This window comes from Oncorhynchus nerka, unplaced genomic scaffold (genome assembly GCF_034236695.1).
Source record: "Oncorhynchus nerka isolate Pitt River unplaced genomic scaffold, Oner_Uvic_2.0 unplaced_scaffold_891___fragment_1, whole genome shotgun sequence".
NCBI lineage: Eukaryota > Metazoa > Chordata > Actinopteri > Salmoniformes > Salmonidae > Oncorhynchus > Oncorhynchus nerka.
The window spans coordinates 93,644-109,060 of NW_027040003.1; the positions used below are offsets into that span (position 1 = coordinate 93,644).

General features: G+C 45.2%; 1 protein-coding gene across 1 annotated transcript in view; it reads left to right on the top strand.

The window, feature by feature from the left end:
• LOC135568902 (low-density lipoprotein receptor-related protein 1-like) overlaps window positions 1-15,417 on the top strand; it is a gene marked incomplete at its 3' end in the record, with an annotated part of 88,147 nt that overhangs the window by 51,378 nt on the left and 21,352 nt on the right. Inside the window, exons 3-6 of the mRNA XM_065015689.1 lie at window positions 6,594-6,731; window positions 11,103-11,222; window positions 11,438-11,566; window positions 11,800-12,060. Of these exons, the coding sequence (XP_064871761.1) occupies window positions 6,665-6,731; window positions 11,103-11,222; window positions 11,438-11,566; window positions 11,800-12,060 (577 nt within the window). The remainder of the gene's footprint in view (window positions 1-6,593; window positions 6,732-11,102; window positions 11,223-11,437; window positions 11,567-11,799; window positions 12,061-15,417) is intronic.

Below are 15,417 nucleotides of genomic sequence, written 5' to 3' on the forward strand. Positions count from 1 at the left end.
GACACCTGCTCATCGAACATCTCATTCAAAAATCATGGGCATTAATATGGAATTGGTCCCCCCTTTGCTGCTATAATAACCTCCACTCTTCTGGGAAGGCTTTCTACTAGATGTTGGAACATTGCAGCAGTGACTTGCTTCTATTCAGCCACGAGCATTAGTGAGGTCGGGCTCTGATGTTGGGAGATTAGGCCTGGCTCGCATTCTGCGTTCCACTTCATCCCAAAAGTGTTCAATGGAGTTGAGGTCAGGTCAGTCAAGTTCTTCCACACCGATCTCGACAAACCATTTCTGTATGAACCTCACTTTGTGCACGGGGGCATTGTCATGCTGAAACAGGAAAAGGCCTTCCCCAAACTGTTGCCACAAAGTTGGAAGCATTGAATCGTCTAGAATATTATTGTATGCTGCAGCGTTAAGATTTCCCTTCACTGGAAATAAGGGGCCTAGCCTAAACCATGAAAAACAGCCCCATACCATTATTCCTCTTTTTATAGTTGGCACAATGCATTGTGGCAGGTAGTGTTCTCCTGGCATCTGCCAAACCCAGATTCATCTGTCGGACTGCCAGATGGTGAAACGCGATTCATCACTCCAGAAAACGTGTTCCCACTGCTCCAGAGTCAAACGGTGGCGAGCTTTACATCATTCCTGCCTACGCTTCGCATTGCGCATGGTGATCTTAGGCTTGTGTGAAGCTGCCCGGCCACTCAAACATTCAATGAAGCTCCCGACAAACAGTTATTATGCTGACATTTCTTCCAGAGGTAGTTTGGAGCTCAGTAGTGAATGTTGCAGCCGAGGACAGAAGATTTTTTTATGCGCGACGCATTTCAACACTCGGCAATTCCGTTCTGTGAGCTTGTGTGGCCTACCACTTCGCGGCTGAGCCGTTGTTGATCCTAGACGTCACCATTTCACAATAACAGCTCTAACAGTTGACCAGGGCAGATATTGATGAACTGACTTGTTGGAATTGTGGCATCTTATGATGGTGCTATGTTGAAAGTCACTGAGCTCATCAGGAAGGCCATTCTACTGCCAATGTTTGTCTATGGAGATTGCATGGATATGTGCTCTATTTTATACACTACCAGTCAAGTTTTAGAACACCTACTTATTCAAGGGTTTGTTTTTTTAACAATTTTCTGCATTGTAGAATAATAGTGAAGACATCAAAACTATGAAATAACACATAGGGAATCATGTAGTAACCAAAGAAAGTGTAAATCAAACTATTTTAGGTTCTTCAAATAGCCACACTTTTGCCTTGATGACAACTTTGCGCACTCGTGGTATTCTCTCAACCAGCTTCACCTGGGATGCTTTTCCAACAGTCTTGAAGGAGTTCACACATGTTGAGCACTTGTTGGCTGCTATTTCCTTAACTCTGCAATCCGACTTCTCCCAAACCCTCACAATTTAGTTGAGTTAGGGGGCTTGTGGAGACCAGGTCATCTGATGCAGCACTCCATCACTCGCCTTCTTGGTTCTTGGCTCTTGGTCCAGATTTCCACCAGTCTAATGTCCATTGTTCGTGTTTCTTGGCCCAAGCAAGTCTTTTTCTTATTGGTGTCCTTTAGTAGTGGTGTCTTTGCAGCAATTCAACCATGAAGGCCTGATTCACACAGTCTCCTCTGAACAGTTGATGTTGGGATGCCTGTTACTTGAAATCTGTGAAGCATTTATTTGGGTTGCAATCTGAGGCTGGTAACTCTGATGAACTTATACTCTGCAGAAGAGTAAACTCTGGATCTTCCTTTCCTGTGGCGGTCCTCGTGAGAGCCAGTTTCTTCATAGCTCTTGATGGTTTTTGTGACTGCACTTGAAGAAACGTTCGACATTCTTGAAATTTTCCGGATTGACTGACCTTCATGTCTTAAAGTAATGATGGACTATCGTTTCTCTTTGCTTATTTGAGCTGTTCTTACCATGATATGGACTTTTACCAAATATGGTTATCTTCTGTATACTCCCCAAACCTTGTCACAACACGACTGATTGGCTAAAAACTTATTAAGAAGGAAAGAAATTCCACAAATTAACTTCTAACAAGGCACACCTGTTAATTGAAATGCATTCCAGGTGACTACCTCATGAAGCTGGTTGAGAGAATGCCAAGAGTATGCAAAGTTGTCAAAATCGCCACCCCTTGCCTTGATGAAGAATCTCAAAATAAAATGTATTTACATTTTTAAAATGTTTGGTTACTACATGATTCCGTATGTGTTCTTTCATTGTTTTGATGTCTTCACTATTATTCTACAATGTAGAAAATAGTACAAATAAAGAAACCTTGAATGAGTAGGTGTGGCCAAACTTTTGACTGGCACTGTATATGTGGGTAAAACAGTGTGTGTAAATATTACATTACAGATTTTCAATGAGGGGGCAGCACTGAGGTAGCCTGCAAATTCACTTCTTGGAGTGTCTCAAACAGTGCATGTTATGTCTCCATAGATCTCCCACATGAGACGGCATCTTAAATGACTTCCTTGTGCTATTGAGTCTTCCAATTAGAATGAATAGGGTCATGTGATCTATGGCTTTGTCCATTCACACACTGCTCAAAAAAATAAAGGGAACACTAAAATAACACATCCTAGATCTGAATGAATGAAATATTCTTATTAAATACTTTTTTCTTTACATAGTTGAATGTGCTGACAACAAAATCACACAAAAATTATCAATGGAAATCATATTTATCAACCCATGGAGGTCTGGATTTGGAAATCCACACTACAGGCTGATCCAGCTTTGATGTAATGTCCTTAAAACAAGTCAAAATTAGGCTCAGTAGTGTGTGTGTGTGGCCTCCACGTGCCTGTAGGACCTCCCTACAACGCCTTCGCATGCTCCTGATGAGGTGGCGGATGGTCTCCTGAGGGATCTCCTCCCAGACCTGAACTAAAGCATCCGCCAACTCCTGGACAGTCTGTGGTGCAACGTGGCGTTGGTGGATGGAGCGAGACATGATGTCCCAGATGTGCTCAATTGGATTCAGGTCTGGGCAACGGGCAGGCCAGTCCATAGCATCAATGCCTTCCTCTTGCAGGAACTGCTGACACACTCCAGCCACATGAGGTCTAGCATTGTCTTGCATTAGGAGGAACCCAGGGCCAACCACACCAGCATATGGTCTCACAAGGGGTCTGAGGATCTCATCTCGGTACCTAATGGCAGTCAGGCTACCTCTGGCGAGCACATGGAGGGCTGTGCGGCCCCCCAAAGAAATGCCACCCCACACCATGACTGATTCACCGCCATACCGGTCATGCTGGAGGATGTTGCAGGCAGCAGAACATTCTCCACGGCGTCTCCAGACTGTCACGTCTGTCACATGTGAACCTGCTTTCATCTGTGAAGAGCACAGGGCGCCAGTGGGGAATTTGCCAATCTTGGTGTTCTCTGGCAAATGCCAAACGTCCTGCACGGTGTTGGGCTGTAAACCCCCACCTGTGGACGTTGGGCCCTCATACCACCCTCATGGAGTCTGTTTATGACTGTTTGAGCAGACACCTGCACATTTGTGGCTTGCTGGAGGTCATTTTGCAGGGCTCTGGCAGTGCTCTTCCTGCTCCTTCTTGCACAAAGGCGGCGGTAGCGGTCCTGCTGCTGGGTTGTTGCCCTCCTACGGCCTCCTCCACCTCTCCTGATGTACTGGCCTGTCTCCTGGTAGCGCCTCCATGCTCTGGACACTACGCTGACAGACACAGTGAACCTTCTTGCCACAGCTCGCATTGATGGTCCATCCTGGATGAGCTGCACTACCTGAGCCACTTGTGTGGGTTGTAGACTCCGTCTCATGCTACCACTAGAGTGAAAGCACCGCCAGCATTCAAAAGTGACCAAAACATCAGCCAGGAAGCATAGGAACTGAGAAGTGGTCTGTGGTCACCACCTGCAGAATCACTCCTTTATTGGGGGTGTCTTGCTAATTGCCTATAATTTCCACCCGTTGTCTATTCCATTTGCACAACAGCATCTGAAATTTGTCAATCAGTGTTGCTTCCTAAGTGGACAGTTTGATTTCACAGAGGTGTGATTGACTAGGAGTTACATTGTGTTGTTTAAGTGTTCCCTTTATTTTTTTGAGCAGTGTATATACAGTCATCGGGCCAAACTCGCGTTTCTAGAATTGCTAGCTGCCTAGAAGAGTAATCATATAGCCTGCCCATCTGTTATATTCCTACTGAAATGTAGATATGGATTGAAACATTGAGAAGGCCATTTGGTTAGCATAACTTATCTTTTGTAGTCTCAACAAGCATTGACTCTGATAGCAATGGCTTGGCTAGGGCTGATGGTACAGAACGAGCTCTGGTCTGGGTGTGGCCTGTGATGGAGGATGAATATGGGAATGGGTGTTTAGGGATGTGCTGAGAGATTAGATACATGGGATGAACAGTGTACTGTACAGCCCAAGGCCTCTAGAGATTCAAACAGCCAGACCTATGGAAGAAGTGAGCAGCACAGCTCTGGTGTTTGGTGTGGCTGACTATATGATGTCTATGGTACTATCAGGACGGTCACTGGTAAAGGCCTCCCTCTAACCTGCATGGGACACTCAATGGCACTTCTTCAGTCCTCCACCAGTCTTCCATCAAGCATCAGAGGAAAATAATAAACACAGTTTATGTAATTTGGCATTATCACAGTTTATGTAATTTGTTAATGGAGGCACTAAGGATGCTTTTATTTAACTTGTTTCTCCCTTAAGCTTTTTCTTATCTGGTCCCAACCCAATAGTCAGAGAACAGTTAATTTTGTGTGTGTGTGCGCAGTGCAGAGCGAAAGACCCATTGACAACAGATACCCTTTGGCCGGCATCATTTAAAAGTCACCTGTGCCTCTGTAATCGAAAAACAAATGGTGAGAAAATAGTTGGTGTTAAACAATTTCCGTGTTTAAAATAGTTCAACAGTGTTGGTGTTAACTGTTACTACTAGCGTCCTAATGAGAGCATGAACTCTGTTCCTGCTACCCTGGGTTTCTCTTCTAACCTGGCTCTTTCCACCCAGCTAACTTTAAAGTGGGGTTCACGCCGCTTCCTCCGAATGATCCCATTTTTCTCTTGCGCTTTTTCTTTTGTTCTCTATTTCTTTCTTTCTTTTTTACATTATTTTTATCTTTCTCATGTTATGCCCTCTATTGTTTTTAAATGAGTCAGCAGATGGGGTTGCCAAGACCAATAGTTTGGTTTTCCGCATTGGCAGAGAGAGATGGACCCTTAAGAGAAGAGAACGGAGTGTTCAGTTCCAGTCTTCTTCTCCTGTTCTGCACCCCACAGACTGTCATTTGCATCTGAATACCCTGCAAAATACCATTCAGCAAGGAGGAACAGTTTACACATGTCTATAAAGAAAACGCTGCCCCTTGACGTGTTACCAATCATAGCATGCTAATTTTGGCCAACACTAAGTTTCAGTGAAGGCTCATCTTGCAGCTAACTGGCAGTTAGCAGGATTTATGTTTGTATTCTGTTTGCAGTTTGAAAATATGGACCGTTTAACCATAATCCATACACTCCCCTGTTCTACAATGTTAGCCAACGTTGTTTTTGTGATCTTCTGATCTTTGCTACGTCTTACTTGAAGTCCCCCTATGTAAACCCAGGATATGTCCATGGTATTGTGTAAAGGCACTGAATCAAAGAGCGGGACAAACAGGAGAGTTCCATCCAGTCTGTCTGGGTGACTCAGAGAAAAACACATGATGCAGCCTGCCACCGGGGGTTTGCGGTTGGCCACAGATTTATGAGCACGCTCCGAACATGATGCTAGGGTACGCTCGCACAAACAATGATTTCATACAAATAACAGACTGACAGACAGACTGCGGGATTGGCTGGACCTGGACAACAGTCAGTCAGTCGACTGCCGTGGTTGGACTGGTGTTCCTAATATAATCTGTCATTCACAAAGACCCTCTTGTGGGCAAAGCCCTAGTCTGGTCTACTCTGGCTGAGCAGCTCTGGGCAGGAGTCTGGCTGGGTCCTAGGTACACTAAGAGGACAACTCGCCTAAGCGGAGGCCCACCTTTGCTTGGCGAAGGCTTTTATGCATTTTAAACAGATTGATATTAAATGAAGCCATGTTGATGGAGTGTGTTGAAGAGAGTAGCGTTCTCTACCTGGCCTTTTGAGCTTAAGCAGGACTTCCTTGTCCCAGGGACCTACTGTGGTGCACATCTTCGTTCTTGCCCAGCACTAAAAAGCATGATTCATTTTTGATAAATGGCTTGATGATCAATTGAATCTGTTTATCCCCCAAGTGTTGTGTTCATTTGTCTGTGGTTGAACTTGTCTATACAACTGCTGCAAAAGGTATGTCTAAATAGAATCAAGAGGATGTGATGGAAACTGAAATGGAGATGTTTGAAAGAAGGGTGGTGGTAGAGCACAGGCACATGGATATATATGGAAGTGAAGAGGATTCAGTGAAGGTGGGGAGCTGTGGAAGAGTGAATAATAGGAAAACAGGCCAGTAGAAAATGTTTGGATTTTCGAAGAAAAGTACCTCCGCTAATTCTTCTTGTTTCTCCTTGTTACAGTTGGTCTACATAATGTTTTATCCCTGTCTGTGTTTCAGGTCCACACAGCCATGTTTCGCGGTGCCCCCCCAGTGAGTACCAGTGTGGGGGGACAGAGCTGTGTATCCACATGAGTAAACTGTGTAACGGGGTCCCGGACTGTACTGACGGCTGGGATGAGGGTCCACACTGCAGAGGTATTAAACACTCTCTCGCTCCTCCATTTAAGTAGCCTGTCCAGATAGCTTAGTGTATTGTACCCTAACCCTCCCCATACATTCTCTAACCAGTCAGGGAATCTTGCAGCACTACAATGGAGGGGAGATGGCCTGGCCGTGGCAGATTTGATTCTAACATGGCCGTGCACCAAGGCTTATCCTCCTACCCCCACATGAATGTACATAGCACATGCATGCTGCCCACTTCAAATACAACACTCCATCTTTAAAATTGGATTATGATTATGACGGATTACTGCAGATTGACATGTAAAGAAGCATGTGGGAGTATAGTAACATGAAAGTATAATAACATGAGTTGGTTTATTTTCCACCAAGCATTGTATGAACTCCCATGGGGGTTTGCAAGTCCAACTACCTACAGCAGGCCTGGCCAACCCTGTTCCTGGTGAGCTACTGTCCTGTAGATTTTCGCTCCTGGTTTACTATAATTAAACTGAAATGTATAATTCAACTAATGTGTTTTAATGTATAGTACAGAGTGGACAGACTCACATTATACTGCAAAATTATTTAAAAGATTTAGAGTGAATTTATTAACATTTAAAGAGCAAAATTATTAAACAAATCATCATCTCATCACACTTGTTTTTTCTCATTATTACATCAATGAAAGTATTGTTCTGTAAGCAGGATTGAGTATTAGATATGAGTGTATGAAGGTCAGACTTCTGGCTTTCCCAAAACAAAACTCAAATCATGATTATGTGGTTTAGATGATCTATTTTTCAGATGAACTGTGCCAACAAAAGTTTTAAACCTTTGCATTCCTAGCTAAAACCATGTGCTGATTCTGATTCGGTTGGCCAAACGGAGACACAGGCACTCATTTCAGCCAATCACGGCTAGCTGGAAGGTTGCGTTCTTTTCCCTTGGCTAACCCAACAAGGCTCGTAATTTAACAATTGTATTCATAATTACAGATGTCATACAAGTTTATTGTTATGGCACATGAAAGTTCACATGTTCAAGAAGGTATTTCTGCCCCCCAAAAACCGTTTTGATATAAAAAAAGCTTCCTGAAACCAGTCACATATATCAATCACAAGTGATACGCTAATATTCTCACCCATCACACTATTCTTGATTTAATCTGGTCTTTACATATACAAATCATGTGTGAAGTTTGCTTTGAGTTTAAGGACCGTTCTCATGTATCAGTCTCGAAACGGGCAGCGAAATAAAATACATGTCATCTATGCACTTAAATAGAGAATGGAGGACGCTTTTCCGTGGTTCATTTTCATGCCCGTCAGGTAGGATATACTCCTGTTTTAAAGATAAGCTATGTGCTTAATATTAGGAAAGTTGAGAAGTAGAGTAAGCCTAGCCCATAGAAACCTGGTGGGATCCTCCTCTTTTAGAGGTCATCACTCTGTTTTCTCATGCAATTGCATAGCCTATAGAAATGTTGCCCAACATCAGCTCATGGGCTCTCATGAAGTGTTTGTTTAATTAGATTTTCCATTACATTTGCATTGATATCAGATTAATTAGAGGGACAATAGAGTGCGGGGTACCAGGCAGTTAGCAAGAACAGGGCTCCGGGCAGCCGAGCGGAAATGGAGGAAAACTCGCCTCCCTGCGGACCTGGCATCCTTTCACTCCCTCCTCTCTACATTTTCCTCTTCTGTCTCTACTGCTAAAGCCACTTTCTACCACTCTAAATTCCAAGCATCTGCCTCTAACCCTAGGAAGCTCTTTGCCACCACCTCCTCCCTCCTGAATCCTCCTCCCCCCCCCCTCCCTCTCTGCAGATGACTTCGTCAACCATTTTGAAAAGAAGGTCGACGACATCCGATCTTCGTTTGCTAAGTCAAACGACACCGCTGGTTCTGCTCACACTGCCCTACCCTGTGCTCTGACCTCTTTCTCCCCTCTCTCTCCAGATGAAATCTTGTGACGGCCGGCCGCCCAACAACCTGCCCGCTTGACCCTATCCCCTCCTCTCTTCTCCAGACCATTTCCGGAGACCTTCTCCCTTACCTCACCTCGCTCATCAACTCATCCCTGACCGCTGGCTACGTCCCTTCCGTCTTCAAGAGAGCGAGAGTTGCACCCCTTCTGAAAAAACCTACACTCAATCCCTCCGATGTCAACAACTACAGACCAGTATCCCTTCTTTCTTTTCTCTCCAAAACTCTTGAACGTGCCGTCCTTGGCCAGCTCTCCCGCTATCTCTCTCAGAATGACCTTCTTGATCCAAATCAGTCAGGTTTCAAGACTAGTCATTCAACTGAGACTGCTCTTCTCTGTATCACGGAGGCGCTCCGCACTGCTAAAGCTAACTCTCTCTCCTCTGCTCTCATCCTTCTAGACCTATCGGCTGCCTTCGATACTGTGAACCATCAGATCCTCCTCTCCACCCTCTCCGAGTTGGGCATCTCCGGCGCGGCCCACGCTTGGATTGCGTCCTGCCACCAGGTGGCGTGGAGAATCTGTCTCCTCACCACGCGCTCTCACCACTGGCGTCCCCCAGGGCTCTGTTCTAGGCCCTCTCCTATTCTCGCTATACACCAAGTCACTTGGCTCTGTCATAACCTCACATGGTCTCTCCTATCATTGCTATGCAGACGACACACAATTAATCTTCTCCTTTCCCCCTTCTGATGACCAGGTGGCGAATCGCATCTCTGCATGTCTGGCAGACATATCAGTGTGGATGACGGATCACCACCTCAAGCTGAACCTCGGCAAGACGGAGCTGCTCTTCCTCCCGGGGAAGGACTGCCCGTTCCATGATCTCGCCATCACGGTTGACAACTCCATTGTGTCCTCCTCCCAGAGCGCTAAGAACCTTGGCGTGATCCTGGACAACACCCTGTCGTTCTCAAATAACATCAAGGCGGTGGCCCGTTCCTGTAGGTTCATGCTCTACAACATCCGCAGAGTACGACCCTGCCTCACACAGGAAGCGGCGCAGGTCCTAATCCAGGCACTTGTCATCTCCCGTCTGGATTACTGCAACTCGCTGTTGGCTGGGCTCCCTGCCTGTGCCATTAAACCCCTACAACTCATCCAGAACGCCGCAGCCCGTCTGGTGTTCAACCTTCCCAAGTTCTCTCACGTCACCCCGCTCCTCCGCTCTCTCCACTGGCTTCCAGTTGAAGCTCGCATCCGCTACAAGACCATGGTGCTTGCCTACGGAGCTGTGAGGGGAACGGCACCTCAGTACCTCCAGGCTCTGATCAGGCCCTACACCCAAACAAGGGCACTGCGTTCATCCACCTCTGGCCTGCTCGCCTCCCTACCACTGAGGAAGTTCAGTTCCCGCTCAGCCCAGTCAAAACTGTTCGCTGCTCTGGCCCCCCAATGGTGGAACAAACTCCCTCACGACGCCAGGACAGCGGAGTCAATCACCACCTTCCGGAGACACCTGAAACCCCACCTCTTTAAGGAATACCTAGGATAGGATAAGTAATCCTTCTCACCCCCCTTAAAAGATTTAGATGCACTATTGTAAAGTGGCTGTTCCACTGGATGTCATAAGGTGAATGCACCAATTTGTAAGTCGCTCTGGATAAGAGCGTCTGCTAAATGACTTAAATGTGACTTAAATGTAAATGTAAGTTTGGCAGGCTACTAATGACCATCAGCAGCATCAGAGCTTGGAGAAACGTAATTTCCGTGACTAAACGGTCACATGGAATTTGACTGCCATCATGACTCGTGACCGCTGATATGGCGGTAATACGGTCACCATAACAGCCCTACCCAGAGACTCATTTTGCAACCCCAAGCTTTCCTGCTTCCCCATGCCCAGAGGCAAGACCCCAGCTCTGGGTCTGACGGCAGACAACAATATCCTTTAGGACGAGAGCCTGGGCTATTGATTCCTGCATATAAAATGACTAACGTTTTGTAGTTTTCCGCGTGGCTTAATGTCCATTTATAGACGGACTATGATGTTTTTATAGATCACAGGCACATCTAAGGGAAAAATGATTGACCTACTATACATAACAACAAAGGCTGAGCTAGTCAATCTTCTAGTAGGCTATTTGGCAGCAGACACACTGACAGTAATGAAAGTACACCCATAACTTCACTGTCTCATCTGCAAATATGTATTTCTTAATGTAATGTCCTTCACTGTCTCATCTGCAGATACATATTTCTTAATGTAATGTCCTTATTATTGGAGAATGTTTTTACCCTTTCTCCATCATACCCATACTCTCTCCCTGGGTCCTGCTCTCTGCTCTACCCCTTCTCCACCCTCCTCTAACCTCCTCCACCCCATCCCTTGTTTCTACAGAAATTGCCTCTTGATTGCTCCTCAAAGTGACCCCAACATAACATTACCACCTCCTCCCTGTCTCTCTACAGAATTTGCCACAAACTGCACTCTGTCGGGTTGCCAGGACAACTGTTCTGTGACTCCGTTGGGCGCTGCATGTTACTGTAAGAGTGGATATGAAATAGGGCTGGACGGCAAGACATGTAAAGGTGAGTTCTGACAACCTTTAGCCTTCTAGACATTGTGACAACCTGCTACTGGCTTTATAAATAGTAGGCCTATACCTAGTTAAAGTCTGGTGGGCAATTGTCCCTATCCAGCTCAAAGGACCATCAAAAAGCGCTGGAGGGGTTTTGTGCATTAACAGTAGCTAACCAGATGTGATTGGCCCATGTGTAACCTACTCTGTATGTGTGTTGGTCAGATTTTGATGAGTGTAGTGTTTACGGCACCTGCAGCCAGTCATGTACCAACACAGAGGGCTCCTACACCTGCAGCTGTGTGGAGGGCTACCTACCCCAGCCCGACAACCGCTCCTGCAAGGCCAAAAATGGTATGTATTATTAAGACCTACCACCACTCACCTCGTTATTTTATCGAAAGGTACCCTCGAAGCTTTCCATGGGGCTTTTAAACCAATGTACTGTAAATATACTGTAGGATTCGTATTAGCTGTTGACCACTTTTTTGATTGCCTACCCTTACACCTTGTCGAGACAACAACCTCTGCTCCAAAGTCCTCTCACACTCCTCCCTCCTCCCATTCCCCGATCTCTCCTCTCCAAGACCCAGTAGAAAGGAACTCGGTGCTGCTGATCGCCAACAGTCAGAACATCCAGGCTACGTCTCTGAGCGGCACCACGATCAGCCTGCTGTCCACCACCACCAAGCAGACCACCGCCATGGACTTCCTCTACGCCCAGGAGCAGGTCTGCTGGATCCACGTGGGCGACTCACCCGCCTCCACCCACCTCAAGTGTGCCAAGATCCCCAACCTCAAGAGCTTCACAGACGAGAGGGTCATCAACATCTCCCTCAGCCTGCACCGTGAGTTCTATAATAAAATATGATACAGTATGATACTCCAACATCTCACTCCGCTTAACTGTGACTACACTGTAGTATAGTACAGTATGATGCAGTATAGTATTAGTTCATAACTATACAGTACAGTATACTACATCTCACACCACACTGCTCAAGGATTCTACAGTGAGTAGCACAGTGGGATAATTCAACATCCACACCATCAATAATACCCCATCCATCAACATCCACACCATCAATAATACCCCATCCATCAACATCCACACCATCAATAATACCCCATCCATCAACATCCACACCATCAATAATACCCCATCCATCAACATCCACACCATCAATAATACCCCATCCATCAACATCCACACCATCAATAATACCCCATCCATCAACATCCACACCATCAATAATACCCCATCCATCAACATCCACACCATCAATAATACCCCATCCATCCACACCATCAATAATACCCCATCCATCCACACTATCAATAATACCCCATCCATCCACACCATCAATAATACCCCATCCATCCACACCATCAATAATACCCCATCCATCAACATCCACAAACTGGTAGTACAATGGAGGACACTGTTACATCAGTACAACATGAAGAGTAAAGTAAGGCACGCTGTTACAATAAAGCAGGCACATTACATCATAGCATCAACATCTCCCTCCCTCTGTCTGCACCAGTCAACAGTTGAATATGACATACTTTAGCAGTTCTACATGTGTGTTCATGCATGTGTGTGGTGCTAGAAATGGCATGTGTGAGTGTGTGCCCACATTTTGTCTGTGTGTGTGCCTGCGTTTCGTGTGTGTGTGTCACTGTTGATCCTATAGCCGGAGTTGTGCAACGGCCAGTTTGGAAGAATACCGAAGCCAGTTCCCTTCCAGTAAAAAAGGAAAGATGTAGCCAGTGGATCTGAGGAAAAACATGTGTGAGAGCAGGTGTGTAGGTTATAGGTCAGCTCCCCCTTATCCCCTTCCTCTGTCTCCCTTCAGTCCCTCCCTCCTCCACATCAACCCAGACAGACGCGCATACGCAGACAGACAGACGCGCATACGCAGACAGACAGACGCGCATACGCAGACAGACAGACGCGCATACGCAGACAGACAGACGCGCATACGCAGACAGACAGACGCGCATACGCAGACAGGCGCAGGCAGGCAGGCATAATTTGTAAGCAATGTATGATACATTCTGTGTATATGTAATTCTGTGTGATTATTTAGTAAATAAATAATTAAAACAAATGTTGTATTGCTGATTCAACTTGTTAGCCAGGGTTCGTGAAGATAACCACGAATTTACAACTTTCAGATGAGACTTAACAAGGTGACGATTAAATATTGACTGCTATTGATGGAAAAGATTACCAGGTCTTTAAGAGTTTATTCGGAAGGTAACAGCTCTATAAACATTCTTTCGTGGTGCCCTGACTTTCTAGTTAATTATTTACCTGATTTATCTTAATCAGGTAATATTTATTACAGAAAATGATTTTATAGAATAGCATGTCATCACTTAATCCGGCATAGTCAAAGACATGACACAGCCAAGACCTCAGAAAAAGATTATAGACCTCCACAAGACTGGTTCATCCTTGGGAGCAATTTCCAAACGCCTGAAGGTACCACGTTCATCTGTACAAACAATAGTACGCAAGTATAAACACCATGGGACCACGCAGTCGTCGTACCGCTCAGGAGGGAGACAGGTTCTGTCTCCTTGAGATTAACATACTTTGTTGCGAAAAGTGCAAATTAATCCCAGAACAGCAGCAAAAGACCTTCTGAAGTTGCTGGAGGAAACGGGTACGAAAGTATCTATATCCACAGTAAAACAAGTCCTATATCGAGACAACCTGAAAGGCCGCTCAGCAAGGAAGATGCCACTGCTCCAAAACCGCCATAAAAAAGCCAGACTACGGTTTGCAACTGCACATGGGGACAAAGATTGTACTTTTTGTAGAAATGTCCTCTGGTCTGATGAAAAAAAAAATAGAACTGTTTGGCCATCATGACCATTGTTATGTTTGGAGGAAAAAGGGGGAGGCTTGCAAGCTGAAGAACACCATCCTAACCGTGAAGCAGGGGGGTGGTATCATCATGTTGTAGGGGTGCTTTTCTGCAGGAGGGACTGGTGCACTTCACAAAATAGATGGCTTCATGAGGAAAGAAAATGTTGTGGATATATTGAAGCAACATCTCAAGACCTCAGTCGGGAAGTTAAAACTTGGTTGCAAATGGGTCTTCCAAATGGACAATGACCCCAAGCATACATCCAAAGTTGTGGCAAAATGGCTCAAGGACAAAAAAGTCTAGGTATTGGAGTGGCCATCACAAAGCCCTGACCTCAATCCTATCACAAATTTGTGGGAAGAACTGAAAAGCGTGTGCAAGTAAGGAGGCCTACAAACCTGACTCAGTTACACCAGTTCTTTCAGGAGGAATGGGCCGAAATTCACCCAACTTATTGTGGGAAGCTTGTGGAAGGTTACCCGACACGTTTGACCCAAGTTAAACAATTTACAGGCAATAAATCATTCTCTCTACTATTATTCTGACATTTCACATTCTTAAAATAAAGTGGTGATCCTAACTGACCTAAGACAGGGAATTTTTACTAGGAATAAATATCAGAAATGGTGAAATACTGAGTTTAAATGTATTTGGCGAAGGTGTATGTAAACTTCCGACTTCAACTGTATGTGTGCGTAGTGGGGGAGAAAATAAATAGCTCTTCAAAAACTGTCCCCCTTTTCGCTGTTATTTTCACTAAAACCCTTAGAATAGAAACTGGGACTTTTAGCAAGTTATCCATCCACTCTAAGGCATATTTCATCCTTTTATTTCCGTAATAGGAAAATAAACGAACATATCTGTTTATCAGATTCCATTATTGACTCTTCACTTGAGAATTGTTGTTGGTAATATGACAGTTTTTGTCAATGCTCCAGCACTAGGTAGAGTTGATAGTTTGCTGAGGCTATTGGCATGCGAGTGTGACAGGGAATGAACGGGCCTCGCTCGCTGAGTCGACACGACCGGGTCAAGCAGGCAGCCAATGACAGAGGTCGTCACATAGGAAAGGGTGCGTTTGTGGTCGCAGTGATTCATGACCTCAGATGAGCAGTCCAGATGTGCGCCTCCTTTTACTCTTTCTTTCTCTCATGCACTTTGTTTTCTTCCTTACTTTCCCTGTCTGTGCATCTCCCCCTCACTTACAGCATTAAGTTGACACCCCATTAAGTTGCTCATCCCTAGAATACCATTATTTTATTACATTGTACTGGAGTCATGCAGCATGTCTAGTGTGTATGTACAGTCACGTATTCTTAATAC